This window comes from Pan troglodytes, chromosome 6, assembly GCF_028858775.2.
Source record: "Pan troglodytes isolate AG18354 chromosome 6, NHGRI_mPanTro3-v2.0_pri, whole genome shotgun sequence".
Classification (NCBI taxonomy): Eukaryota; Metazoa; Chordata; class Mammalia; order Primates; family Hominidae; genus Pan; species Pan troglodytes.
In genome coordinates, this window is record NC_072404.2 from 10,794,950 (window position 1) to 10,820,747 (window position 25,798).

The following is a 25,798-nucleotide window of genomic DNA, read 5'->3' on the forward strand; positions in this document are numbered from 1 at the left end:
CTCAATCCCACTTAGGTAAATTAAACATATACGAAATATTATTTATGTATTAAGGATACATATGAATCCAAATATATGAAAGGTAAGTTGGAATGGTATTCATTAATACACTAGAGTGGGTTCCCAAGGACAATGACAATGAAAAAAGAAAATGATCCTATCCATCCACCAGAGCATCTGCCAACAGATTGGAAACCCATGGCCACACAAAGCAGAGAGAAGCTTGGCCCTTTCTCTGCACTTCCTTGTTCCCCATATTGGTGAGACGGCTGTCCTGCATTAGGCATTCAGTCATGGCTGCAGGCCAGAGTAAACTAACTTTCATAACTTTGACTTTGACATCATTGGTTTCTTATTATGGGGAAATTAACCGTGTTTTTTTTTTTTTGAGATGGAGTCTCGCTCTGTCGCCCAGGCTGGAGTGCAGTGGCATGATCTCGGCTCACTGCAAGCTCCGCCTCCCGGGTTCACGCCATTCTCCTGCCTCAGCCTCCCGAGTAGCTGGGACTACAGGCGCCCGCCACCACACCTGGCTAATTTTCTATATTTTTAGTAGAGACAGGGTTTCACCGTGTTAGCCAGGATGGTCTCGATCTCCTGACCTCGTGATCCGCCTGCCTCGGCCTCCCAAAGTGCCGGGATTACAGGTGTGAGCCACTCTGCCCGGCCATGAACTGTTGTTTTTTAAATAACATATATGTGTACGGGTGGCAGTCTCTGGATTAGCTATCAGCAACCCTCACAACTTCTTTGCCTTGTACTAGAGGGTGCAGAGCCGAAATCTTTGTCTAGCTTCCTCTGCAGCCAGAGCCAGCTGTGGGTGGCAACAGCATCAGTGAAGCTAGCCTCCCCTATCGTGTGTGTTAGCCACACTTGCTTCACCTTCCTCCAGCTGCAAACTTGTGCCAGCTTCACGTTTTCTAGTGGATGTTTTGCCGTTTTCTTGCTGATCTTTAGACATGCATTACTTTATTCTAGTTATTCATCACATCAGTTTTAGATATTGCAAACATTTTCTTCTAGTATATCACCTATCTTTTATCTATACAGTGTCCTTGGTCAAAGAAAAATTTTGAATTTTGATATAGTCAAATCTATCTACTTTTTTTCCTTACAGATTGCACTTTAAAAACAAAACAAAACAAAAAAACAGGCTGGGCACAGTGGCTTATGCCTGTAATCCCAGCACTTTGGGAGGCCGAGGCAGGCAGATCATTTGAGGTCAGGAGTTCAAGACCAGCCTGACTAACATGGTGAAACCCTGTCTTTACTAAAAATACAAAAATTAGCCAGGCCTCATGGCAGCTGTCTGTGATCCCAGCTATTTAGGAGGCTGAGGCAGGAGAATGGGCTGAACCCGAGAAGTGGAGGTTGCAGTGAGCTGAGATTGCACCACTGCACTCCAGCCTGAGTGACAGAGCAAGACTCCATCTCAAAAGACAAACAAACAAACAAAAACAGATGAGGTCTTGCCCTGTTGCCCAGGCTGGAGTGCAGTGGCATGATCACAGCTCACTGCAGCCTTGACCTTCTGGGCTCAAGTGATCCTCCCACCTTAGCCCCCTGAGTAGCTGGGACTACAGGCCTGTGGCACCACACACAGCTAATTTTCATATTTTTTTGTAGAGACAGAGTCTCATTATGTTGCCCGGGCTGGGCTTCAACTCCTGGCCCAAGTGATCCTCTCACTTCAGCCTCCCAAAGTGCTAGGATTACAGGCGCGAGCCACAATGCCCAACCACTTTGCACTTTTTAAGCCTTCTTTATGAAATCTTTCATTTGGCTATATAATTTTACCTTTGACACGTAGGTCTCTGATGCATTTAGAGGAAGGACCCAATTTCCTTTTTTTTTTTCCATATAGCTGAAGCCAGTTATCCCAACATAATTTACAAAATTCTTTCCCCAGGATTTATGATGCATGCTATAGCCCACCCAATTCCCACAGGGTATATGGTCTGCATCTGCACTCTCTCTTCTGTTCCATTGCTTTATTTGTCTCTTCCTGCCCCTAAAACCACATAGTTTCAATCACCATGGCTTTAAGGTATGTCTCAAGACTAATAAGGTCAATCCCTCCCACTCTTGCTTGTCTTGTTCAAACCTATCATAGGCATTCGAGAATCTGACTCTTTCGCAAAGATGGACACTCAGGCCAGGTGCAGTGGCTCACACCTGAAATCCCGGCACTTTGGGAGGCCAAGGCAGGAGGACCACCTGAACTCAGGAGTTCAAGACCATCCTGGGCAACATAGTGAGACCTCATCTCTACCAAAAAAAATAAAATAAAGAAATAAGTCGAGTGTGTTGGCATGTGCCTGTGTTCTCAGCTACTCAGAGGGGCTGAGGTGGGAGGATCGCTTGGGCCCAGGAGATCGAGGCTGCAGTGAGCCATGATTGCACCACTGCACTCTAGCCTGGGCAACAGAGTAAGTCCCTGTCTCAAACAACAACAACAGCAACAACAACAAAAACAAAGACGGACACCAAGTCTTGCAAGGACAGCACGGCAGGGAAGGGGACGCAGGGCGAGCTGACCTCTCAGTCTGTATATATCTGAAACCTCTGAAAACACTTCTGCCACTTAAACCCTCAAAACAAAAGAACGATACATTCTCTGTCAGTATATTCTCTAAAACCATGAGAGACACTACTCAATATGATTTAAACAGATCCCCAAACGTCTTTCAACCAACATTATAGGTCACTGTTGGGAACCAACAGATATTAACGTGGTTTTTTGTTTTGTTTTGTTTTGTTTTGTTTCTTTGAGATGGAGTCTCGCTCTCTTGCCCAGGCTGGAGCGCAGTGGCACAGTCTCAGCTCATTGCAAGCTCCACCTCCCAGGTTCAAGCAATTCTCCTGCCTCAGCCTCCCAAGTAGCTGGGATTACAGGTGCCCACCGCCATGCCTGGCTAATTTTTTATATTTTTAGTAGAGACGGGGTTTCACCATGTTAGCCAGGCTGGTCTGGAACTCCTGACCTCAGGTGATCCACCCTCCTCGGCCTCCCAAAGTGCTGGGATTACAGGTGTGAGCCACCATGCCCGACTATTTTATGTCTTTCAAACAGTTCACACCAGCGACAACATCCCCCTGTGTTTTTGGTGTTAATGCTAAACTCTGTCAGTGGCCCCTTATGGAACGTAGCTGGACGTCACCCGAGTCCCCAGGGCAGGAGGGGGTGCTGCCCCTCCGGGACTCACTCAGCTCAGGGGACAACAGGGCTGTCAATGGTGCCTCTATGATCAAACTGAAGGTTACTGATTTTTTAAGTGTAAGCAGTAAACTGAAGGATGAAACTGGCTGTGAGCAACTAACCATTCAACTTTATTTTCTCTTTGAATTGGAAATGCTCAAACATGTCTTTAAAGTTCAACAACTTTTCTAGTTTTAGGCTGGTGAAAAAAGGTTTGGGGTTGTTTTGTTTTTAGCCAGACCACATACAATGAACGTTTCCCACTGTGACTCTGTCATTGGGAATCCACTGGAAGGGAAGTCCCAGTTAAGTGGCAGTGAGTTATTCCCATGTAAAAAGAGGAAAAGCAATCTTTTCACCTCCACTGTGCTAAGATAAGAGTTATTTTCAAGTCAGAGTCATAGCGGAAGAAAAATATTTCAAATGAAAACAACCACAAAGAGGTTTGCGGACAAGGGAGGACAGAACTCACGGCACCCCGTCGGCAGAGGAAGGCAGCGGCGCTTCCCGCATGCACACAACAGTCCCTGCGGCCCGAACACCCCTGGCTGTCATCGGGGAGGCCGAGTCCTGCTACCTGTCCTGAGTGACAAGGCGGGACGACAAATGCAAACTCAGAGCTGGCACTCAGTGACAACACAGACCTGCCACCCGCCTGTCAGCTCCATCGCAGCACTGGGGGCAGGAGGGCAGCCCACCACGCCGCCGGGTGGCCAGGGCTGCAGGTTCCTCCGTCGCTCAAGCCACATCCACACTCCTGGATGGCCACACCGTCCCCACACCACCCTCCCACACACACACAAAGAAAACGGACCCCACTCGGGAGTCTTGCAGACGCATAGGAGCTAAGACCCACAGAGGGGCCTCCTCTCCTCAGGGCACCAACCCTTCCACAGGTATTTAATAAGCACCTACTGTATACCAGACATTGGATGGGCTGTTTTTCAGTCAAAAGCCCAGTGAGTGCTGGGGTGGTGTTCCCAGGCTTTGTTTAGCCTGAACCTTCCTGGCTAAACCTCGGCGGCTTTACAAACTCTCTAGGGTGCCTCTTTACAAAGGGGGTATCCAAAGCCACGGTGATGTCCCTGTCTCCAGGAACGCATGAATGCCAAGACTCTGCACGTCACCATCCCTGAGACCCTGGGTTTGCCAGGCACCCAGCCTCTCCGAGAGTGGCCCAGGAGAAACAAATGTCGCCACTGTGGATCAGGCCTGAGGGCCTGGGGCGGGTACTCAGCCACATGGTCCCAGTGGGCAGGGGCTCGTGTGACCGAGTCCAGGCAGCCAGGTCCAATACTGCAGCTCTCAATCGAGGGCAGGTCTGCCTCCAGGGAACATCTGGCCATGTCTGCAGACATGTTTGGTTGTTACAACTTGGGGGTGGGGGCACAGGAGCCAGGGACACTGCTCATCGCCCTGCAACCACGGACGCCTCCCTCAGCAAAGATGCCCCAACCTAAAATGTAACGGGAGGAAGGGAGAAAGCAAGGAAGGCCAGCCCTCCCGGGGCTCTGCGCGGGTTTAACACTTACCCCTCCTGCAAAGGCAAACCAAGCCTCCCCTCACCGTTCCCCAGCCCCTGACAAAAACCACATGGCCCTGTCATCGCCCCTCCCCAGTGCACCTAAGTGACTGCTGTCTTATCTCGGTGACAGGACCCAGGCCCTCTCCGTGGGGCACCAGCCCTAAATACAGCCTTCTAGGAAAGGGGAGTGAAAGCCACTTCCAGCCCGGCCACACCTCCAGCACCAGCCTCCTCCTGGAAGAGACCCTCTAGGTTTTGTGACTCTGGAAATCAGGGGGGACCTGGTGGCCATGAGAAGGAGACATTTATGGAAAACAAAAACCCAAAGTGCCTGTGTGCATTTCTACAGGGGGGTAGCAGTGAACTAAGTGATGAGTGAACCGGCAGGAAGCGCCTGGCTGACACCTTCCCCACCTGACTCTGTAGGGGAGTCCGAGGTGAGGGGCAGGGGAGAGCCCTGAGAGACTCTGGCGAAATGCTTCCCCTGAAATGGTGCAACCCGTTAGCCCAACCCAGAACCAATGTGACTCTGTTTTTCTTTTGAGTCAGAGTCTCGCTCTGTCACCCAGGCTGGAGTGCAGTGGTGTGATCTCAGTTCACTACAACCTCCGCCTCCTGGGTTCAAGCGATTCTCTGCCTCCCAAGTAGCTGGGATTACAGGTATGCACCATCATGCCCGGCTAATTCTTTTATATTTTCAGTAGAGACGGGGTTTCACCATGTTGGTCAGACTGGTCTTGAACTCCTGACTTCAATTGATCTGCCTGCCTCGGCCTCCCAAAGTGCTGGGATTACACGCGTGAGCCACCGCGCCCGGCCAAGTGTGACTCTTACCATAGGAGTAATGGGAAATTATTGAAAAACAGTGTTACAGTGTTGAGCAACCTGGGGCTGGACTCGTTAACACAAACGTACATGGTCACACATGCATGCACACACATGCACACCACACACACACACAGTCACACGTGCACACCACATCACCACATGCACAGGCCAGGGGTCCCTTCCCTTTCTCACCACTTTTTCCAGGTGAGATCAGACTGTTATCTCACCAGGGATCAGGGACAGCCCCATGCTGGGTCCTCTTGGGAGAGAATGCAGGAGCTGAAGGGGCCCTGGCGTGCGCTGGACCTCACTGGGCCTGCCCTGCGGGGGCAGATGTGATCCTGCCATCCCGCCGTCCTTTTGAAACTACACCACCCACTTCAGTAGGATTTGTTTCACTGCAGCCCCCCACCTTCCCCCAAAGCGACACAGTGACGCATGCCCCACACTGAGGGCCGCTCTCAGGACAGACACCACAGCAGCCCCATCGGTGCCCAGGGAGGCGCAGGACAGGTGGGCTGCTGGAAGGCGCAGAGCTCACCATCACCAGAGGTATGTAATGGAGAGGACACGGTGGGTGTCAGGAAAGCCTCCCCACCACGATTCTTCCACGTCACTCCAACCTGAGGCAGGCTGGCGCCCATGGCTGCTGGAGAAGCTGCTACAGTAAAAAACCCCTCGGCTTCCCACCTCCTCCCCTTCTCTGGCTCTCAGTCGTTCCCCTTGGAGGGGCGAGGGAGGAATCGCCTAGTGCCGGCTGCAAACTCACTCAGGGGGACGTGGGACACAGCAAAGGCTCAGCGCCCTCCCCGTTCCGTGCCTCCAAGCCAGCAGGAGAGACCTCTCAGAGGCGGGTTCCAGGGATGCGCACAGAGGCCACCTCCAACCCACGGAAAGGCCGTGCAGGTGTCTCACGCAGGGAACAGTTCCAAGTGGGAGACTGTGTGTGTGAGCACCTGTGTGGACATTTCTCTGTCCAGGTACCCATGTGTCACCACAACAACCGAACACGCTCTAGCGCAAAGCTTCTGGGCGCGGGCCCGTTTGAGGCGGGGCTGTCCAGCTACAGTGGGGTCTGTGCGGGGTCATCCCCAGCGGAGCCTGGCTTATCCACATGGGGACCCCCCGGGTCTAGCCTTCCCCCAGCTTCATGCAGAGGTTCAATAACCGTTCTGTAATGAGCAGAAGCATGTGTGCATGCCTCTACCAGCCGCTCCATCTCAAACCACCCAGCCGCCTTGGTGAACCTTCTTGGCATGGCTGAGGGTTATAGGAGTCCCTGGGCCACAGCCAGAGAAGGTCAGCAAGGAAGGATGAGTCCCCGAGGCCCAGGTGGCCAGCTCTGGGTAGGTAACACAACCTGCTGCAGCCCAGATGAGTGTGTCAGTATGGCTGGGCAGCCTGATGGACTCTCTTTGGCAGGTTTGGAAAACCGCCACGAGCTTAGACAGGCTGTGAGCAGGGGCGCTTTCGCTTGCCCGGAATAATTTAACAGGAATGATTCCAAAAGAAGTGCGTGAGCTTGGCCAGGTGTGGTGGCTCACACCTGTAATCCCAGCACTTTAGGAGGCCAAGGTGGGCAGATCACCTGAGGTCCGGAGTTCGAGACCAGCCTGGCCAACATGGTGAAACCCCATCTCTACTAAAAATACAAAAATTGGCCGGGTGCGGTGGCTCACGCCTATAATCCCAGCACTTTGGGAGGCCGAGGCGGGCGGATCATGAGGTCAGGAGATCGAGACCATCCTGGCTAACATGGTGAAACCCCATCTCTACTAAAAATACAAAAAATTTGCTGGGCGTGGTGGCAGGCGCCTGTAGTCCCAGCTACTCGGGAGGCTGAGGCAGGAGAATGGTGTGAACCCGGGAGGCGGAGCTTACAGTGAGCCGAGATTGCGCCACTGCACTCCAGCCTGGGCCACAGAGCGAGACTCTGTCTCAAACAACAACAACAACAACAACAACAACAACAAAATTAGCCAGGCATGGTGGTGCATGCGATAATCCCAGCTATTCAGGAGGCTGAGGCAGGAGAATCGTTTGAACCTGGGAGGCAGAGGTTGCAGTGAGCTGAGATCATGCCATTGCACTCCAGCCTGGGTGACAGAGAGAGACTCCATCTCAAAAAAAAAAAAAAAAAGAAGCACGTGAGCCTCAGACAAGCTCCTGTCTCCTGCAACATGCACTCTGGCCCCACCGTCCTACACTGGCAGTCACCCAGCACCTGTGAAGAAGGCGGGCCTTCCCAGGGCTCCTCCTCGCCCGGTGACACACAACGCAATGGCCTGAGGACAGGCCAGGCTGATCCCCAGCCACACAGCAGCAACCCTGGCCCGTGCTCTGCAGCCCCAAGGTGGCCCTGTCCCACTCGCTTTTTGCCCTCCGCTTGGCAGAGGCGACGCGTGGTGGAAGAATGACTGAAATTCTGTGTCTGACATTGAAGAGCCTTTGTTCCCATGCAGGAAACATCCCACCATGCGCCTCCTCCCTGTCGGGTTTCCTGGCCTCACAGGAGGTCTTTTTGCATCAGGAGGGGAGGGACCCCATCTCTGCCACCGGATCACCGGTCCTTCCAAGGGACCACCGGATCGTGACATGGCAGGGTCAGGATGAAAACCAAATCCCAGAAGTGGCGACCTTTGGGTGGAGGAAGGATCCCCAGGTGCAGGCAATTGGGGGTGCTTGTCTGAGCAGACTTTAAGAGCCATAATTAAAGCAACCACAAGTTACTCTTTTTATTGTTATTTTTTTGAGACAGGGTCTCACTCTGTTGCCTGGGCTGGAGTGCAGTGGTACAATCCCGGCTGCAGCATCTACAGCTCAAGCCATCTTCCCACCTCAGCCTCCTGAGGAGCTGGGACCATAGGTATGCACCACCATGCCTGGCTAATTTTTTTATTGTTTGTAGAGATGGGGCCTCACTATGTTACCCAGGCTGCTCTCAAACTCCTAGGCTCAAGCGATCCTCCTACCTTGGCCTCTCAAAGTGTTGAGATTACAGGTGTGAGCCACCACACCCGGCCAAATTTATTTTATTTATTTATTTATATTTCAGACTGAGTTTCGTTCTTGTTGCCCAGGCTGGAGAGCAATGGCATGATCTCGGCTCACTGCAACCTCCGCCTCCCAGGTTCAAGCGATTCTCCTGCCTGAGCCTCCTGAGTAGCTGGGATTACAGGCGCCTGCCACCACGCCTGGCTTATTTTTGTATTTTTAGTAGATACGGGGTTTCACCATGTTGGCCAGGCTGGTCTCCAACTCCTGACCTCAGGTGATCCACCTGCGTTGGCCTCCCAAAGTGCTGGGATTACAGGTGTGAGCCACCGCGCCCGGCCAAAATTATTTTTTATGACACACACCTATTAAGATAATCAACTTCTTTCCACCAAGTGAATAAATCACCAGACACAGTGGGCCCCAGGCCCCGAGGCTATCAAGCCCTGCGGCAGGCACTCAACACCGCCCGCGCTCTCGGCACTCCTCAGACTGATAATGATCGGCTGCCCGTGGCCAGGCCCTCCTCAGGAAGGCCTCCCACCGCCCAGGCACCCACAGACCCACGGTACGCCGAGTGCACCGTGGTCACCTCTGGAGACCTTGCAACCCGGCAAAGCCACGTAGGTTTTGGCCTGGGACGGATTCCTTGATTGTCTTTTCACTTCATTGCCCCAAAAACTCCCCGACAAGGTTGCAGGTGCTAAGGGACTTGGCGGGACACTGTATTTAACAAGGCGTGCGTGGTTGCTGTGGTCAATGAGATGACTGCTGGAGAGCTGGACAATAATCTGATCAGACAAAAGAACAGATGTGGCCTCAAATATTGCAAGAATATATCAGGAGCCTCTGAGGAACACCAGCCAGGCTCCTGCCATGTAGACAAACTACGACTTCCCAGACAGCTGAGGTGAAAATGGTGAGTTTAAGACGAAACCTTTGGGAGGCCAAAGTAGGAGGATCGCTTGAGGGCAGGAGGTCAAGACTAGCCTGGGTATCACAGCGAGACTCCTGTCTCTACAAAAAGTAAAAAATTAGCTGGGTGTGGTGGTGCACCTATAGTCCTAGCTACTCAGGAGGCTGAGGTGGGAGGATCGCTTGAGCCCAGGAGGCTGCAATGAGCTGTGGTTGTGCCGCTGCACTCCAGCCTGGGTGACAGAGAAAGACCCTGTCTCAGAAAACAAAAGAGGAAGCCTTCAAACATCCAGGACACGGGCTCCGACTGCCTCCTGCAGAGCGAGCCCGCCCCATGCGTGTCCCCTGCACCACTCCTTCTCCGCCTACCTCGGCTGGCCTTCTCAGCATTCAGACCCATGGCTCTTCCTGAACCTGTGGCCCCCCTCACCTGCCGTGATGGTGTCCACCTCCTTGGCTGCCAGCTCCTCCACGTCCGACTTCTTCCTCAGCTCAAACCTCCGGGATAAACCTTCTCGGGGTTTCCATAATTCCTGGATCAAGAGGGGCTTCTCACTGTCCCCAAACACCCGAAAGCACTGGGCCTGCCACCGCTGCCCGGCATCGCCGGCTTGGCCCACCACGTCACACAGCACGTACTGGCCGGCCTGCCTGGGGTCCAGGGCGTACCGCTCCAGCGCCTCCTTCACCAGCTCACGGGCGCTGGAGGTGCCAGTGGCCAGGACGCTCTTGTAGTGGGTTCCTGTGCAGACACTGTCCCCAAACACCTTCAGGACACCAGGGGCCGAGAGCTGGGTGGAGAGCTCGGCGGGGTCGTCGCTGGCGCCCAGGCTGGAGAAGGTGGAGTCCAGGTCCCGGTACTTGTAGCTCAGCGTCCGGGACAGCATGCTGGACAACAGCTGGCTCTGCCGCTTCAGTTTGCTCTTGGTGGGCGGGGACATGATGAAGTGCGTCCCATAAAACATGGTGGGTGAGGCTTCATGGATGAGGACCGCGGGCTTCAGCCGAAGGATGTGGGGAGGCCGTGACCTGGGAGAAAAAGTGAGAGAGGTTAGCGCCAACCATCGCGACCACCAAGAGCAAATGAGGCCACAGGCGGTGACTCCTGCCCGTCATCCCAGCGCTTTAGAAGGCCAAGGTGGGAGGACGGCTTGAGCCCGGGAGCTCCAGACCAGCCTGGGAAACATAGTAAGACCCCGGCTCTACAAAAAATTTAAAAATTAGCCAGGCATGGTGGTGTGCACTGTACCCACTGCTCTGAAGGCTGAGGCTGGAGGATGGCTTGAGCCCAGGAGTTCAAGATTGCAGTGAGCTATGATCGTGCCACGGCCCTCCAGCCCAGGCAGCAGAGCAAGACCCCATCTCAAAATCTAATGGACATAACAGGCCATGGGCATCCTGGCCCCGCAGACCTGCCACCAGAGCACCTGAGCAGAGGATGTGGCTGGAGCCTGCAGGGCCACCAGAGACCGAGAGGACTAAACGGGCTGGAGCGCCCTTCAAGGAAAGCCATTACTGGGAAACACAATGAGGTCGCCTAAGTAAGACACGCTCCGCTGCAGGGCTTGGATTTCTGGAAAGTGCTGGGCGCAGCGCCCGTGTGCAGTGAGCATCAAGGAGCGCCCCACCCGGAGCCGCCCCCAGCACCGCCACAGCCACAGAAGAGCAGCGGGCAGCCCGAGGGCAAAGCTTCGCTTCTCCGTAAACCTCGTGTCTCCTACCCCACAGGCTGCGACGTGGGAAATGGGTCACAAACACAGTGGAACCAGGAAAACAGGCGAATCGCAGCCACGTTGACAGAATAGACCATCAGGCATTCCAGACACAAACCCCCAGAATCTACCCCTCTGGGCAAGAGACCCGTCCTGGCTTGAAGGAGATGCTCCCTGGGATGGCAGCACTGAGTGGCCTCGCAAGCACAGCGGGCACAAAGGGCCCCTCTCGAGCCGGTGCAGGCATGGCCGGAATGCGTGCGTCCCGCCCACCACAGGCCGCGGGTGCCCGGCGCTCCAGGCCACAGAGATGCAGTCTCCTGGGGAAACTGGAAAACAGCCTGGGACGCGTTGGCGTGTCATACAATCACACTTCTAATGTCCTTAGCGTGCCCAGGGCCAGGAGTTCCAGATGGTTTCTCAGTCTCCCTCCAGAACCTCTGTGGGGGCAGGAGGGCAGAGAAAAAGGAAGGCAGGTCTCCGATTTGTAAAAGGTGAGGCTGGACTGCAAGGCAGGAAAATACTGGAAAACTGCGCACACATCTCCCCATTACTGTACCCCACTTCCGTGCTCATGTTCTCACCAAAGACAAAGGCGGCAGACGAGTGAGCCAGGAGGAAAGCCTATTTTCTGGAAAGCTCTGGAAAGAGTGGCCAGGTCCCAGTGAACACAGCACAGGTCGCCTGCCACCGCGACTGGGGTCAGTACTAAACCCCGCAGCAGCCAACTGACACTGTCCAGGCTTGACTCACTCGTCGCGCTGTGGGCGCTGCAAAAGGCTTCTGGAAAGGACGGTGGCTGCCTAGGGCCACAGAAAGCAACCAGGGAACCCCTCCAAAGAAAAGGAGCCACACTGTCCCTTAGGAAACTAAACAGTGGAACCGTCCCGGCCTCCAAAGCTGACACTGCGAACTGGCCTCTTTCTAATATCACCGGGGCGTGGGTCGTCTTCTCTGGAGCCTCTCACTGCCCGCCAGAGCTGTCATGGGTGAGTCCTGAAATCAGACCACCACTCGCTTCCTCCAGAACCAGCCCAGGTCAGCCAGCAGCTGCGCTTTCTCCGAGGACCTTGAACTCTTCAGAAATACTTCCGACAGCTTCGCACACCAGAGACTCGGTTCCCAACGCGGACGTCTGCCCTGCGGGGTGGGTGGTTGGCCCTTCTCCTGTTCCTATAGCCCACTGCGGACACTTCACCACGGCAAAGGCTTTCGCTGTGCCTGGCTTTCTGAAGAGGTGAATTTGCTGTAACAGGTGTCACGGAGTTCCCAGTACAGGTCATAAGCAGATGGATCCTTGAGGTTCCATCGAGCCAGGCCATAAAGGAGTAAAGGAGCAAAGCCTTTGTTTCTCTTCCTCTGAGGAAGGTGCAACGAGTGGCCTTGTCAAATCCTAAGAAGCTCAGAGCCGGCCGCAGCTTCCCCCACGGACTCATCAAAGGCCTCGGTTTCATTTACAACAAAAGCATTTTCAGACAGTGCTCACATCACAAACGTGCGGCCTGGCCTGTGCACACCACACCAGCGGCTTCAAATCGCCCTCGAGTCTGACCTCAGTCTCCTGTGGTCAGTTTTCAAAGTGAGTACTTGGAATCACAGAACAAAACCCCTCAAAGAGCCTCTCCAGCCGGCACTTATTAACCATCCATGAGAGCTGCACAACCCGGCTCCAAAGCGCCTCTCCAGATGCCCCAGGCTTAGAAGCCTCCAGGCAGCACACACTGGCAGAGGGTCAGCCACCACCTTTTCATAGTGCTCATTTCCAACGGGTTCCCCAGGGTGCAAAGGCAAAGTGCAGGTGGTGGATGGTACAGCCTCTGCCACCAGGCAGCTGTGGCTCAGGAAACCTCTGCCTCCGGAGATGAAGTCTGAATGCTGATATAAATATGATACCAAAAACTGGGGAAGCCCCCTCCAGGCAGGAGAAAGCCCATATCACAGAAAAGTCATGAAGCAGAGCCAAGTATTTAAAAGGCCAAGGCGGGAGAATGGCTTAAGGCCAGCAGTTCAAGACTAGCCTGGGCAACATAACAAGATCCCAGTCTCTATAGAAAATAAAAATAAAAAATTAGCTGGGCATGGTGTGCACCTGTAGTCCCAGCTACTCGGGAGGCTGAGGCAGGAGGATCACTGGAGCCCAGGAGTTCCAGGCTACAGTGAGCTATGATTGCACCACCTCACTCCAGCCTGGGCAATGGAGTGAGACCCTCTCTGTTAAAAAAAAAAAAAAAAAAAAAAAAAAAAAGATGGCTGGGCACGGTGGCTCACGCTTGTAATCCCAGCACTTTGGGAGGCTGAGGCGGGCAGATCACGAGGTCAGCAGATCGAGACCATCCTGGCTAACACTATGAAACCCTTTTTCTACTAAAAATACAAAAAATTAGCCGGGCGTGGTGGTGGGCACCTGTAGTCCCAGCTACTCAGGAGGCTGAGGCAGGAGAATGGCGTGAACCCGGGAGGCGGAGCTTGCAGTGAGCCAAGATCATGCCACTGCACTCCAGCCTGGGCGACAGAGCGAGACTCCCTCTCAAAAAAAAAAAAAAAAAAAAAAAAAAGACAAAAATTGGCTGGGCGTGGTGGTTCATGCCTGTAATCCCAGCTCTTTGGGAGGCCGAGGCGGGCAGATCACTTGAGGTCAGGAGTTCAAGATCAGCCTGGCCAACATGGTGAAACCCTGTCTCCACTAAAAATACAAAAATTAGCTGGGCATGGTGGCGGGTGCCTGTAACCCCAGCTACTTAGCAGGCTGAGGCAGGAGAATCGCTTGAACCCCAGAGGCAGAGGTTGCAGCGAGCCGAGATCACGCCACTGTACTCCAGCCTGGGCAACAGAGTGAGACTCCGTCTCAAAAAAAAAAAAAAAAGACAAAAATTATAAAAAGGCCCCCAAATACAATGGAAAAGTGAGTTGATATTTGGGGCCCAGGGGTGGATATATGTTTTGTAAGGTCCCACATTTACATAATTCTTCTTTAATAAAAAACAAATAGAAAATTACAAACACACAACTGCTAGGTCCCCTCCCAGGGTCTTAGAAGCTTGAACTTCAGAAATGTTGTTCCCCCCCATTCCCCCCACCCCTGCTTTTCCCACAGTTTCCGGAGCCGGATTCGAAGGCAGAGGCAGAGTTAGCAGTATCATGAAACAGGAGAAAATGTAAGCAGAGAGGATATGATTGACTCCTTTCCAATAACTCCTTCTTAAGCCCCCAGAAGTCCCTGTTCACACAAACCTTATGTTTTGGGATTTTCAGAAAGCATTTCTCTCCGTTTGGTCATCCTCCCTTGGCCAGACCAGAGGGTGCCCACTTGTTCACACGCTGCCCGCTTCCGAATCCCAGAAGGCGGAGCCTGGCCTGTTTGTGAGAATGGGATGGACTCGTTTTTTAAAAGGCCAAGGGGAGTGCAGGAAAATCCGAGCGGGCGGAGCACGCCCTGGGTAACAAGATCTGTTTTTCTGGAAGTGCGACCGGCCTCTTCTGCCCCATTCGCTCCTCTGTGACACAAATACTTGGGGAAAGCGCAGGGCTCGGACAGCGAGGGTGTGGGGCGCTGGCTGGTGCTGCTCTTAGAGAATGTTTTCTCTTGTTCTCAAGGAAGGGTCCAGTTTCTGATGAAAAACAAGCTCAAGTCCCAGCGGCGAGTACAGGGAGTGAGGTCAGTGCTGCGCTGACGACATGGGTGGAGCGACCTCTCTGCTCCAACAGGACAATGTGGAACCCATTATCATTTCCAGCAGGAGGGAAAACGAAGCGCAGACTTTACACACTCAGCTCTCTGCCCTCCTTCCATGAATCCTATCTTTACAGCCCCAGCCCGAGCCACGCTTTCAAATGCAAACATAATTCAATCAGATTTAATTCTGACCTGCTAGCTGCTGGAGAGGGGACTGACTTGCCCCCGAGCAAAAGGGACTTTCAAGACTGGTTCCTGTCTGGAATGCACAAGAGGTGGCCTATATTAACCGCGGGACACGAGCAATCAGATTCTTCTGTGCAATTCAGATTAGCCAAACACTTGACAGGCGACAGGGCAGGGCAGGCTGGTCCGCAGCCCCGCCAGGGCCCTGCCAACCCCACCAACAGGCTCCTCCTGCGAGGCCCCAGGAGCTCGGCTCAGCATCTGTTATCTTGGATGCGGTATTTGTCCAGGGGCTGGAAATGGTACATAAATAGCCGGGAAACAATGCTTTGAGCTGGCGCACGAGTGGGGATCGGGCTGCAACCGGGACGGGGTATGTGCAGGGGACGTCTCGCCGGCCCAGGTGGGAGAGCGCGCGGAACCCTGCGCCCCGCTCCCCCGCTGCGCCCCGCTCCCCCGCTGCGCGCCCCGGACGAAGCTCCCCCTCCAGGGCACAGCCGGGAAAACTGAGGGCCGAGAGTCCCCTGGAGTTGGGGGTCCGGGGCCCACGCGGACAGCCAGGCTCAGGCGCTCTCGGGGGTCGGCAGCGCGGACCCCCGGATCCCCGCAGGCTGGGCCGCCCTTGCCTGCGCTAGCCGGCCTCCGGGTACCGCCCCCCGGTCCAGGCCGGGGCCCGACAGCCAGTCGGTTCCCATGGCAACTGGGCAAGCCTGCCCTCCGCGCCCCGACCAGCGGCCGGGAGTGTCCCCGAGCGCGCCCCGCGGCCTCCGCGCCCCAGGTCCCCGGCAGCGGCCGAGCAGCGCCCCTTACGAGCCACCCCCGGTTCCGCAGTCACTCCTCGCGCACCCCACACTCACCTCCGGCACAACCCGCCGCGCCGCCACGTTCCCGCGCTGCTCCCACCCGCCGTTGGCTGGGGCCGGCGCCCAGACCCGCGCGTGCCGCGGCGCCTCCTGCCGGCGGCGCAACGGGCGGGGCGGGGCCTCAAGGGGACGGGGCCACAAAGGGTGGGGCGGAGGAGAACAGGTGGGCGGGAGCTGGGCCTCGGCGCCCAATAGGCAGAAAGAAAGCCTCGAGGAGGCGGGGTCTCCAGGAGAGGGGCGGGGCCAACCTGCGAGAAAAGGCGGGCTGTGCTCTGGCGCCTCCTGCCGGCCGCCCAATGGACGGGGATGCAGCCTCCAGGGGGCGGGGCCTCACCGGAGAGGCGGGGTTTTGAAGAAAGGGGTGGGGCTGGTTGTGGAGAGGCGGGACTTGCAGCCCACCCACAGACTGCAGCTTAAGGAGGGGGGGGGTCCCCGGAGGAAGGGTGGGACCAGTTCTAAGTCCCTGAGCTGCTTGTGGGCTCTGGGCTCCTGCGGTTGGGTGGGCTATTTCGAAACAGCACCTTCTAGTAGCCCAGTGAGTGGGTGTAGGGGAGGGTAGAGCTGTGCCCCCAATTAATAAACATCTTCTAAGACATCGAAAAGGAACAAGGGAGGAATTTCCTCTCCCCTACCATCTGTCTCCCACCCAGAGTTTTAAAAGACAAATCAGGTCATGGCATTCCTGCTTACAATTATGCAAAAAAAAAAGACCAGGTCAGCTCTGGGGCTCTGGCCCCAACTGCTCTCCCTGGGGACTTGTTTAAAAAGCAGCTCGTGTCCTCGGCACTTTGGCTGGGGTTTTCCCTTTGAGGAATGTGGGCTAGACCTGGGAGATTCAGGTGGTTCGGAATATCAATATGCAGAATCTGGGCCTCGGGAGTGAACCTTTTTGTGGACAGCTATCGTGGTATGATTTCCGTAGTCATGACCCCATATTCGCGATGGAGGTCGGAGCAGACATTGATGAGTGTGGGAACAGACGTTTATTGACCACCTGTGTGCCAGGCCCTAGGCAACTTTACCTAGGTCACCTCACTTAATGCTCACATCAATTCTTGTGAGACAGAGATGTCTGAGACATTCCAGGCCTCCCCTTTCCTCCACCTATCACCTGCTAATCCTAAAGTCCACCTCCTAAACCTTTTCTAATAAAAAATAGTGCCTCAAAATCAACACAGAGAGACAGATTTGAGCCAGGCTCCTGTCTCCTTATTGATCAACTCACAATACGGACAAAAAAAGCTTTTGTCTCAAAAACTTAATGCAGTAAGATTGGCTTTTTTTTTTTTTTTTTTTTTTTTTTTTTTTTTTTTTTTGAGACAGAGTCTCATTCTATTGCCCTAGCTGGAGTGCAGTGGTGTGATCTCAGCTCACTGCAACCACCACCTCCCAGGTTCAAGCGATTCTCCTGCCTCAGCCTCCCAAGTAGCTAAGGTTAACAGGTGCCTACCACCATGCCCACCTAATTTTTGTATTTTTAGTAGAGACGGGGTTTTGCCATGATGACCAGGCTGGTTTTGAAATCCTAACATCAGGTGATCCACCCACCTCAGTCTCCCAAAGTGCTGGAATTACAGGCATGAACCTCTGCACCTGATCAAGATTGGCTTCTAGCAGAGCAAGCACAGAACCCTTTTGTTCAGTAATACTCCCATTTTTCAGATGAGAAAATAGAGACGCAGAGAGGTCAGGCTGCTGGAGGTAGAGACAAGAACTGAGCCAGGAATACAGGACCCTCCGTATACACACCAACCTCCTCGCCTACCCCAGGAAGGGATGCTTGAAAGGAATGACGTGCTTGAATATTTCATTCAGGTGCGCATGAAGAGACAATGGTCAGAGCTGAAGGAGAGCCTGGGTTCAGGCCTGGGTTTTCCTCCTGAGATATTCCTCACCCTGCTCCTGGCCCATCTCCCACACTCCCCACATCCTTCTTCCACAGGGGTCGGATAACTACAACCCATGGGCCAGATCTGGGCTGCCTTCTGTTTTTGTAAATAAAGTTTTATTCAAACACAGCTACCCTCATTTGTTTAGATATTATCTACGACTGCTTTCCTGCAACCAGGATTTTACAGCCCCAGATATCTAAAATATTACCTGGCCCTTTATAGAGAAACTTTTCAGATTGCTTCTTGATCTAGAAATGCTGACTTTTTGGTATGAATATGCTGTTTCATGCCTCGAGATCTTCCCTCAGGCCGGTCCCTTGACCTTCAAACACCTTTTCCAACTGTATTAGATTACCTGAGCTGCTATTAAAAAATGCCAGATCGGGTGGCTCAAAAAACGGAAATGTTTTATCTGGCAGCTCTGGAGGCTGGAAGTCCAAGGTGAAGTTGTCAGCAGGTTTGGCTTCTTTGAGGGCCTCTATCCTTGGTTTGCAGACGGCCACCTTCTGGCTGTGCCCCCACATGGCCTTTCTTCTGGGTGTGCACCTCTCACCTGTCTCTTTGTGTGTTCAATCTCCTCTTTTTATAAGGACACTAGTCAGATTAGACTAGGGCCCATCCTAACAGCCTCATTTTATCTTAATCACCTCTTTAAAGGCCCTGTCTCCAAATATAATCACATTCTGAGGTGTGAGGGGTCGGGGCTTCAACAAACACGTGAATTTTAGGGGGACAGAATTCAGACCATAACAGCAAACTTCATTACCTGGCTAACTTCTTTTTTTTTTTTAATGTGTGTATATATATATATATATATATATATATATTTTTTTTTTTTTTTTTTTTTTTTTTTTTTGAGATGGAACCTTGCTCTGTCGCCCAGGCTGGAGTGTGGTGGGGCAATCTTGGCTCACTGCCATCTCTGCCTCCCAGGTTCAAGCGATTCTCCTGCTTCAGCCTCCTGAGTAGCTGGGATTATAGGCACCTGCCACCACGCCTGGCTAATTTTTGTAATTTTAGTAGAGATGGGGCTTCACCATGTTGACCAGGCTGGTCTCGAACTCCTGACCTTGCGATCTGCCTGCCTCAGCCTCCCAAAGTGCTAGGATTACAGGCATGAGCCACCACACCCGGACGCTAATTTCTACTCATCCTTTGAGACTCAGATAAGGCGTTTCTTTGGTAGTAGCCAACCTCCAAGATGGCCCCAGTGATTCCCACCTCTTGGTTTTCATGCTCCTGTATAGGCCCATGTTGAATAGGGCAGACTTGTGTAATCAGTAAGATATTGCCAAAATGACATTGTGACTTCTGGAACACAATCATAAAAGACGTGGCTTCTGCCCTTGCTCTCTCTTAGATCAGTAGTTCTGAGGTCAACCAGCTGCCATGTTGGGAGGACACTCAAGCAGCTCTACAGGGGTCCATATGGTGAGAAACTAAGGTGTCCACCAACAGCCAGGCCAACTCGCCACCCATGTCAGTGAGCCATGGTGGATGTGAGTCCTCCAGCCCCAGGAGATTTTAGGTGACAGACATCCCAGCTGGAGTCCATTGAAGGACCCTGAGCCAAAAAAGCTCACTCCTCCCTGCAGCAAAGCTACTCCCAAATTCCCAACCCTCAAAGACTATGAGATGATAATTTTTTTTTTAGATGGAGGCTTGCTCTGTTGCCTAGGCTGGAGTGCAGTGGTGCAATTTCAGCTCACTGCAACATCCACCTCCCGGATTCAAGTGATTCTCCTGCCTCAGCCTCCCGAGTAGCTGGGAATACAGGCACCTGCCACCACCCCCACCTAATTTTGTATTTTTAGCAGAGATGGGGTTTCCCCATGTTGGCTAAGCTGGTCTCGAACTCCTGACCTCAAGTGACCCACCCACCTCAGCCTCCCAAAGTGCTGGGATTACAGGCATGAGCCACCACATCCAGCTGATAAATGTTTATTATCGACCTCAGCTACTCAGTTTTGGCAGCAGTTTGTTACGTAGCAATGGATAACTAATACCCCTTATCCAGAAAGATCTTCCTGTCTCCTAGACCTGGTTACACATCCTCTTGTGTGCGCCCACAGTCTTTTACTTTTGTTACCTTTTTATTAAGCAAGTCCACATCAATCACACTATGTTCCTTAAACCTAAACCAGATGTTATTACTCCTCCACCTATAACCCTCTCATAACTTTTCCTTTTGCACTTAGAATAAAGTAGGTTTGCAAAACCCAGCTCCAACTGCTCTCTTCCTTGGCCTTGGATCTCCAGCCCTCAGAACTTCTTTCCTCAAGCACTCTGAGGTCATCTCCCTTCTCCGAGACCTTTCCTCTTTGGTCTCCTTGACCCCACAGCCTTCCCTCTGTGTTTTCATGCTGGGCCCCTTCCCAGCACAGAAACTCATCTCCCTTCCTGTCTTCTGACCACCTCTTGACCATCACCCCCGAGTCATTCTCGATTTTATTATACATATATATATTATACATATATATAAAATATAGAGAGATTTAATTTATATATATTTATAAATATATAATTTATATATATAAAGTTTAATTTATATATAGAGAGAGAGAAAGAGAGAGAGAGAGAGAGAGCATGAGAGAGAGAGATAGGGTCTTGCTCTGTTGCCCAGGCTGTAGTGCAATCACAGCTCACTGAAGCCTTGACTTTCCAGGCTCAAGTGATCCTCCCACCTCAGCCTCCTGAGTAGCTGGGACTACATGCCTGGCTAATTTTTTTATTTTTATTTTTTGTAGAGATGGGGTCTCCCTATGTTGCCCAGACTGGTCTCAAACTCCTGGTCTCAAGCGATCCTCCCATCTCGGCTCCTGAAGTACTGGGATTACAGGTGTGAGCCACCAAACCTGACCACCTGTTTTATTTAATTCATAGAGTTTATCACCATGTCAATGTATTTGCTTATGTATTTAACACACACTAGAATTTGTGTTTTTGGAAAGCAAGGGCTTCATGTGTCTTGTTTACTGTTATACTTGGCAACTAGCTGGTGCTCAATAAATATTTGTTAAATGAGTAGATGAAGGAATAGATTTCCATCCACTCTCACCCCCTCCCTCCAGGGAAAGTCCAAAGCTGTATTCATCTCCGTATCCCAGCATCTGGCTCCTGGGCAGTTTTTGAACTGTCGGGTTAAGTATCTTTGGAAATCCACTGGCCAAAAATAGAGTGTTGAGCTGTCCTGCTTGGCCACCAGAGAGTGACAGAATCCGGCAACTGACTCCAGGAAAGGACGTGAGCCCAGGGGAAAGGGATCTGGTTAAGGTCCAACATTCCGGTGCCCAAGGGATGGCCGTCCAGGGGCAGAGACTGGGCTTTTTCGGGGCCCAGAGGAGAGAGGAGGCAGGCTTTAGGAAGTGCACAGGGAGCATTAGATCCCAACCTTTCCTTCCCAGACTCTTACATCTGGTATCCCTAGAGGGGTGTGGCAGAACAAGTGATTTAATCCTTGGATTCCATTCTTCAGGCCCTCCACACCTATAAATAGCAGTGCTTGTGGCTCATGCCTGTAATCCCAGCACTTTGGGAGGCCAAGGCAGGAGGACCACTTGAGATCAGGAGTTCGAGATCAGCCTGGCCAACACAGTGAAACCCTGTCTGTACTAAAAATTTTTAAATTAGCCAGATGTGATGGCACGCACCTGTAGTCCCAGCTACTCGGGAGGCTGAGGCACGAGAATCGCTTGAACCCAGATGGCAGAGGTTGCAGTGAGCCAAGGTCATGCCACTGCACCCCAGCCTGGGTGACAGAGCAAGACTCAGTCTCAAAAAAAAAAAAAAAAATTGTTATCACCTTCAAAGGAGAGACCACGCCAGTTAGGCAGGCACGCCCCATTCTCTCCTGCCCCTGGGTCCCGGCAACCACCAATCCACTTTCTGCCTCTGTGGCCACACCTCTCGTGGATATTTCATGTAAGTGGAGTCACACAGTATTTGACATTTTGTGTCTGGATTCTTTCCCTTGGCATAGTTTTTGAGGTTCATCTTCTTTCCTCTAAATCTGAAAGTATTCTAAAATTTCAAAGTTTATTTCAAAACATTGAGAGCAGGTAAGCCCTGTGGGTTGCCTGTGGCTCTAGAAAGCTGGGTTTGAATTGGCAAAGTTTGGGCTCAGATCTGCTCCACGTGCTTCCATATTCTGGGAGCAGCACTTACCAGGGGCATGGTCTTCTCATGATAGATGGCAGAGATGCAAGAGGCCAAGCCAAACCACATGAGATTATCTAAAGCATCTGCTAATGTTAGATCCACCGACATTTCATCGGCCAAAACAAATCACATGGCCAGGTGCAGTGGTTCATGCCTGTAATCCCAGCACTTTGGGAGGCCAAGGAAGATGGATTACTTGAATTCAGGAGTTCAAGACCAACCTAGGCCACATGGTGAAACCCTGTCTCTACAAAAAATACAAAAATCAGCCAGATGTAGTGGTGCATACCTGTAGTCCCAGCTACTCAGGATGCTGAGGTAGGAGGATCAGTTGAGCCTGGGAGGAGGAGGCTGCAGTGAGCTGTGATTGCATCACTCTACTCCAGCCCAGGCAACAGAGCAAGACCTTGTCTCAAAAAACACAACAAAACAAAAAAGCAACAAATCACATGGCTACTCAACGTCCAGGGGTCAGGATAGCATGCTCTTCCCAAGCTGGTAAGTGGCCATGTCTGGGATGAGGAGGAAGAAAGATGTGTGAACAAATCATCCAATCTGCCAGACAGAACTAAACACCACCTCCACTCTGTATGGTGGACATCATTATGTCTGCGCACTTTGTTTTTTCAGAGATAGGATCTCACTCTGTCACCCAGGCTGGAGTGCAGTGGTGCAGTCATAGCTCACCGGGCTCAAGCAATCCTCCTGCCTCAGCTCCTGAGTAGCTGGGACCACAGACATGCACCACCACACCCAGCTAATATTTTTGATTGTTTGTAGAGATGGGGTCTAGCTATGTTGCCCAGACTGGTCTCGAACTGCTGGGTTCAGGTGATCCTCCTGCCTCGGCCTCTCAAAGTGCTGGAATGACAGGTGTAAGCCACTACACCTGGCCAAGATGTTTTTTAAAAGATGTGCAATCTCACCACTGTGAAAGGGAAATAAATCTTGGACCCCAAAATCACTAAACCAAAGGGAAAAGTCATGCTGGGAACTGTTTCAGGTAAACCTGCTTCCCATTTTATTCCTAAATGATAGCTACATAGATTAAAAAAAAAAAAAGCTACATAGCTCCCTCACAATTTATCCACAAGGAAATTCCTTGTGGGCCTCAAGATCTTTACCCTAAAACAATTCTGTTGAATTTCCCCCGGCAACATAAATTGACAGCTGGTCTTCACAGGTGTGGGACAAAGGACAGAACTCGAAGTCATCTCTCTGCCCACTGAAGACAAATGCATATCTGATTGCTTCCTCTGCCCTAGTATGTATTAATAAAAATGCAGATTCTCGCCGTGCGCGGTGACTCACACCTGTAATCCCAGCACTTTGGGAGGCCAAGGCAGGCAGATCACGAGGTCAGGAGATCGAGACCATCCTGGCTAACACGGTAAAACCCCGTCTCTACTAAAAAGACAAAAAATTAGCCGGGCGTGGCAGCGGGCACCTTTAGTCCCAGCTACTTGGGAGGCTGAGGCAGGAGAATGGTGTGAACCCGGGAGGCGGAGCCTGCAATGAGCCAAGATCGCGCCCTTGCACTCCAGCCTGGGTGACAGAGTGAGACTCCGTCTCAAAAAAAAAAAAAGGCAGGTTCACTAAGCCCATCTAAGGCATAAATGACTATTCGTCTACCCAACTCTCACATGTAAATTGTGTATTCAGTGAAAAAACTGATCAAAGACTCAAAGGAATGTAACTGTTTGAGGCTGGACACGGTGGCTCATGCCTGTAATCCCAGCACTTTGGGAGGCCGAGGCGGGTGGATCGCTTGAGGACTGGAGTTCGAGACCAGCCTGGCCAATATGGTGAAACCCCATCTCTACTAAAAATACAAAAAATTAGCTGGGTGTGGTGGTGCATGCCTGAAATCCCAGCTACTTGAGAGGCTGAGGCAGGAGAATCTCTTGAACCGGGAGGCGGAGGTTGCAGTGAGTGAAGATTGCGCCACTGCACTCCAGCCTGGGCAACACGAGCGAAACTCCATTTCAAAAAAAAAAAAAAGAATGCAACTGTTTGTCTCCTATTATCTATCTATCTATCAATCTATCTATCTAATCTATCATCTATCTATCTATCTAATCTATCATCTATGTATCTATCTATCTACCTACCTACCTATCTACCTATTTATCTATCTATCTACCTACCTGTCTGTCTGTCTGTCTGTCTGTCTGTCTGTCTATCTATCTATCTATCTATCTATCTATCTATCTATCTATCTATGTATCTATCTATCTATCTATCTAATCTATCATCTATGTATCTATCTACCTACCTACCTATCTACCTATTTATCTATCTATCTACCTACCTACCTATCTACCTATTTATCTATCTATCTATCTATCTACCTATCTATCTACCTACCTGTCTGTCTATCTATCTATCTATCTATCTATCTATCTATCTATCTATCTATCTATCTATCTATCTACGTACCTACCTATCTCTCTATCTATCTATGTATCTATCTATCTATCTATCTATCTAATCTATCATCTATCTATCTATCTATCTATCTATCTATATCTATCTATCTATGTTCTGGAAGCGCCCCCTGCTTCAAGTTGTCCCACCTTTCTTGATTGAACCCCTGTCCATCTTACACATACTGATTGATATCTCATGTCTCCCTGAAACGTGGAAATCCAAGCTGTACCCCAGCCACCTTGGGCGCGTGTCGTCAGGACCTCCTGAGGCTGTGTCCCAGGCACATCCTTAACCTTGGCAAAATCAGCTTTCTAAATGGATTGAGACCTGTCTCAGATACTTTTGGTTCACACCATGAAAAATGATAATTAAGTGAGATAATGCAAATGTTCATTAGCTCTATTGGGCCATTCAACCATGTGTATATATATTTCAAAACATCACACCATAGACGATAAATACAAACAATTTTTATTTGTGAATTAAAGGAACAAAATAAAAAATAAATCAAGGCCGGGCGCAGTGGCTCACGCCTGTAATCCCAGCACTTTGGGAGGCTAAGGCAGGCAGATCACCTGAGGTCAGGAGTACAAGACCAGCATCGCCTACATGGTGAAACTCTGTCTCTACTAAAAATACAAAAATTAGCTGGGCGTGCTGGTGGGTGCCTATAGTCCCAGCTACTCGGGAGGCTGAGGCAGAAGAATCTCTTGAACCTGGGAGACAGAGGTTGCAGTGAGCCGAGATCGCATTACTGTACTCTAGCCTGGGTGACAAAGCAAGACTCTGCTCTAAATAAATAAATAAATCTGAAAAAATTAATTAATTAAAAGATGTGCAAGCAGGACAGGTAGAACATACTAAGAGTGTTGATTTCTAGGTGATAGAGTTTATGACTAATTGCAATTTCTCTTTTTTTTTTTTTTTGAGACGAAGTCTAGCTCTGTCGTCCAGGCTGGAGTGCAGTGGTGTGATCTTGGCTCACTGCAACCTCTGCCTCCTGGGTTCAAGCGATTCTTCTGCCTCAGCCTCCTGAGTAGCTGGAACTACTAGGCGTGCCACCACACCTAGCTAATTTTTTGTATTTTTAGTACAGATGAGGTTTCACCATGTTGACCAGGCTGGTCTCGAACTCCTGACATCATGATCTTCACGCCTCTACCTCCCAAAGTGCTGGGATTACAGGCGCGAGCCACCGCACCCGGCTGACTAATTGTGGTTTCTAAGATAGCCACCTCAATACATAGATCCCATCCTATGCACTCGTCTTGCTGTAAGAGGAGTGGCTGTACCTCTATCAGGTGTGGGGGAGTGGGGTCTACACGCACTCCCCTTGAAGCTAGCAGGACCCTTGCAGCTGCCTTGAGCAAAAGTGGTACCAGAAAGGTCCGATCCAGACCCCAAGAGAGGGTTCTTGGACCCC

General features: G+C 51.6%; 1 protein-coding gene across 5 annotated transcripts in view; it reads right to left on the reverse strand.

Annotated features, from left to right (window-relative positions):
* The window catches only part of RADIL (Rap associating with DIL domain), an 84,314-nt gene extending 68,302 nt beyond the window's left edge, over positions 1 to 16,012 (reverse strand). For 3 of the 5 annotated variants that reach the window (XM_063815208.1, XM_063815209.1, XM_016957045.4), the window contains exons 1-2: positions 15,890 to 16,004; positions 9,892 to 10,490 (exon numbers count right to left, since the gene is read on the reverse strand). In XM_063815208.1, coding sequence (XP_063671278.1) covers positions 9,892 to 10,426 — 535 coding nt within the window. In that variant the 5' untranslated portion in view covers positions 10,427 to 10,490; positions 15,890 to 16,004. Of the gene's footprint in view, positions 1 to 9,891; positions 10,491 to 14,404; positions 14,528 to 15,889 lie in introns of those variants that run through there. The other 2 variants (XM_003318282.7, XM_009452542.5) reach the window with 2 other exon arrangements.
* Between the last annotated feature and the right edge of the window lie 9,786 nt (positions 16,013 to 25,798).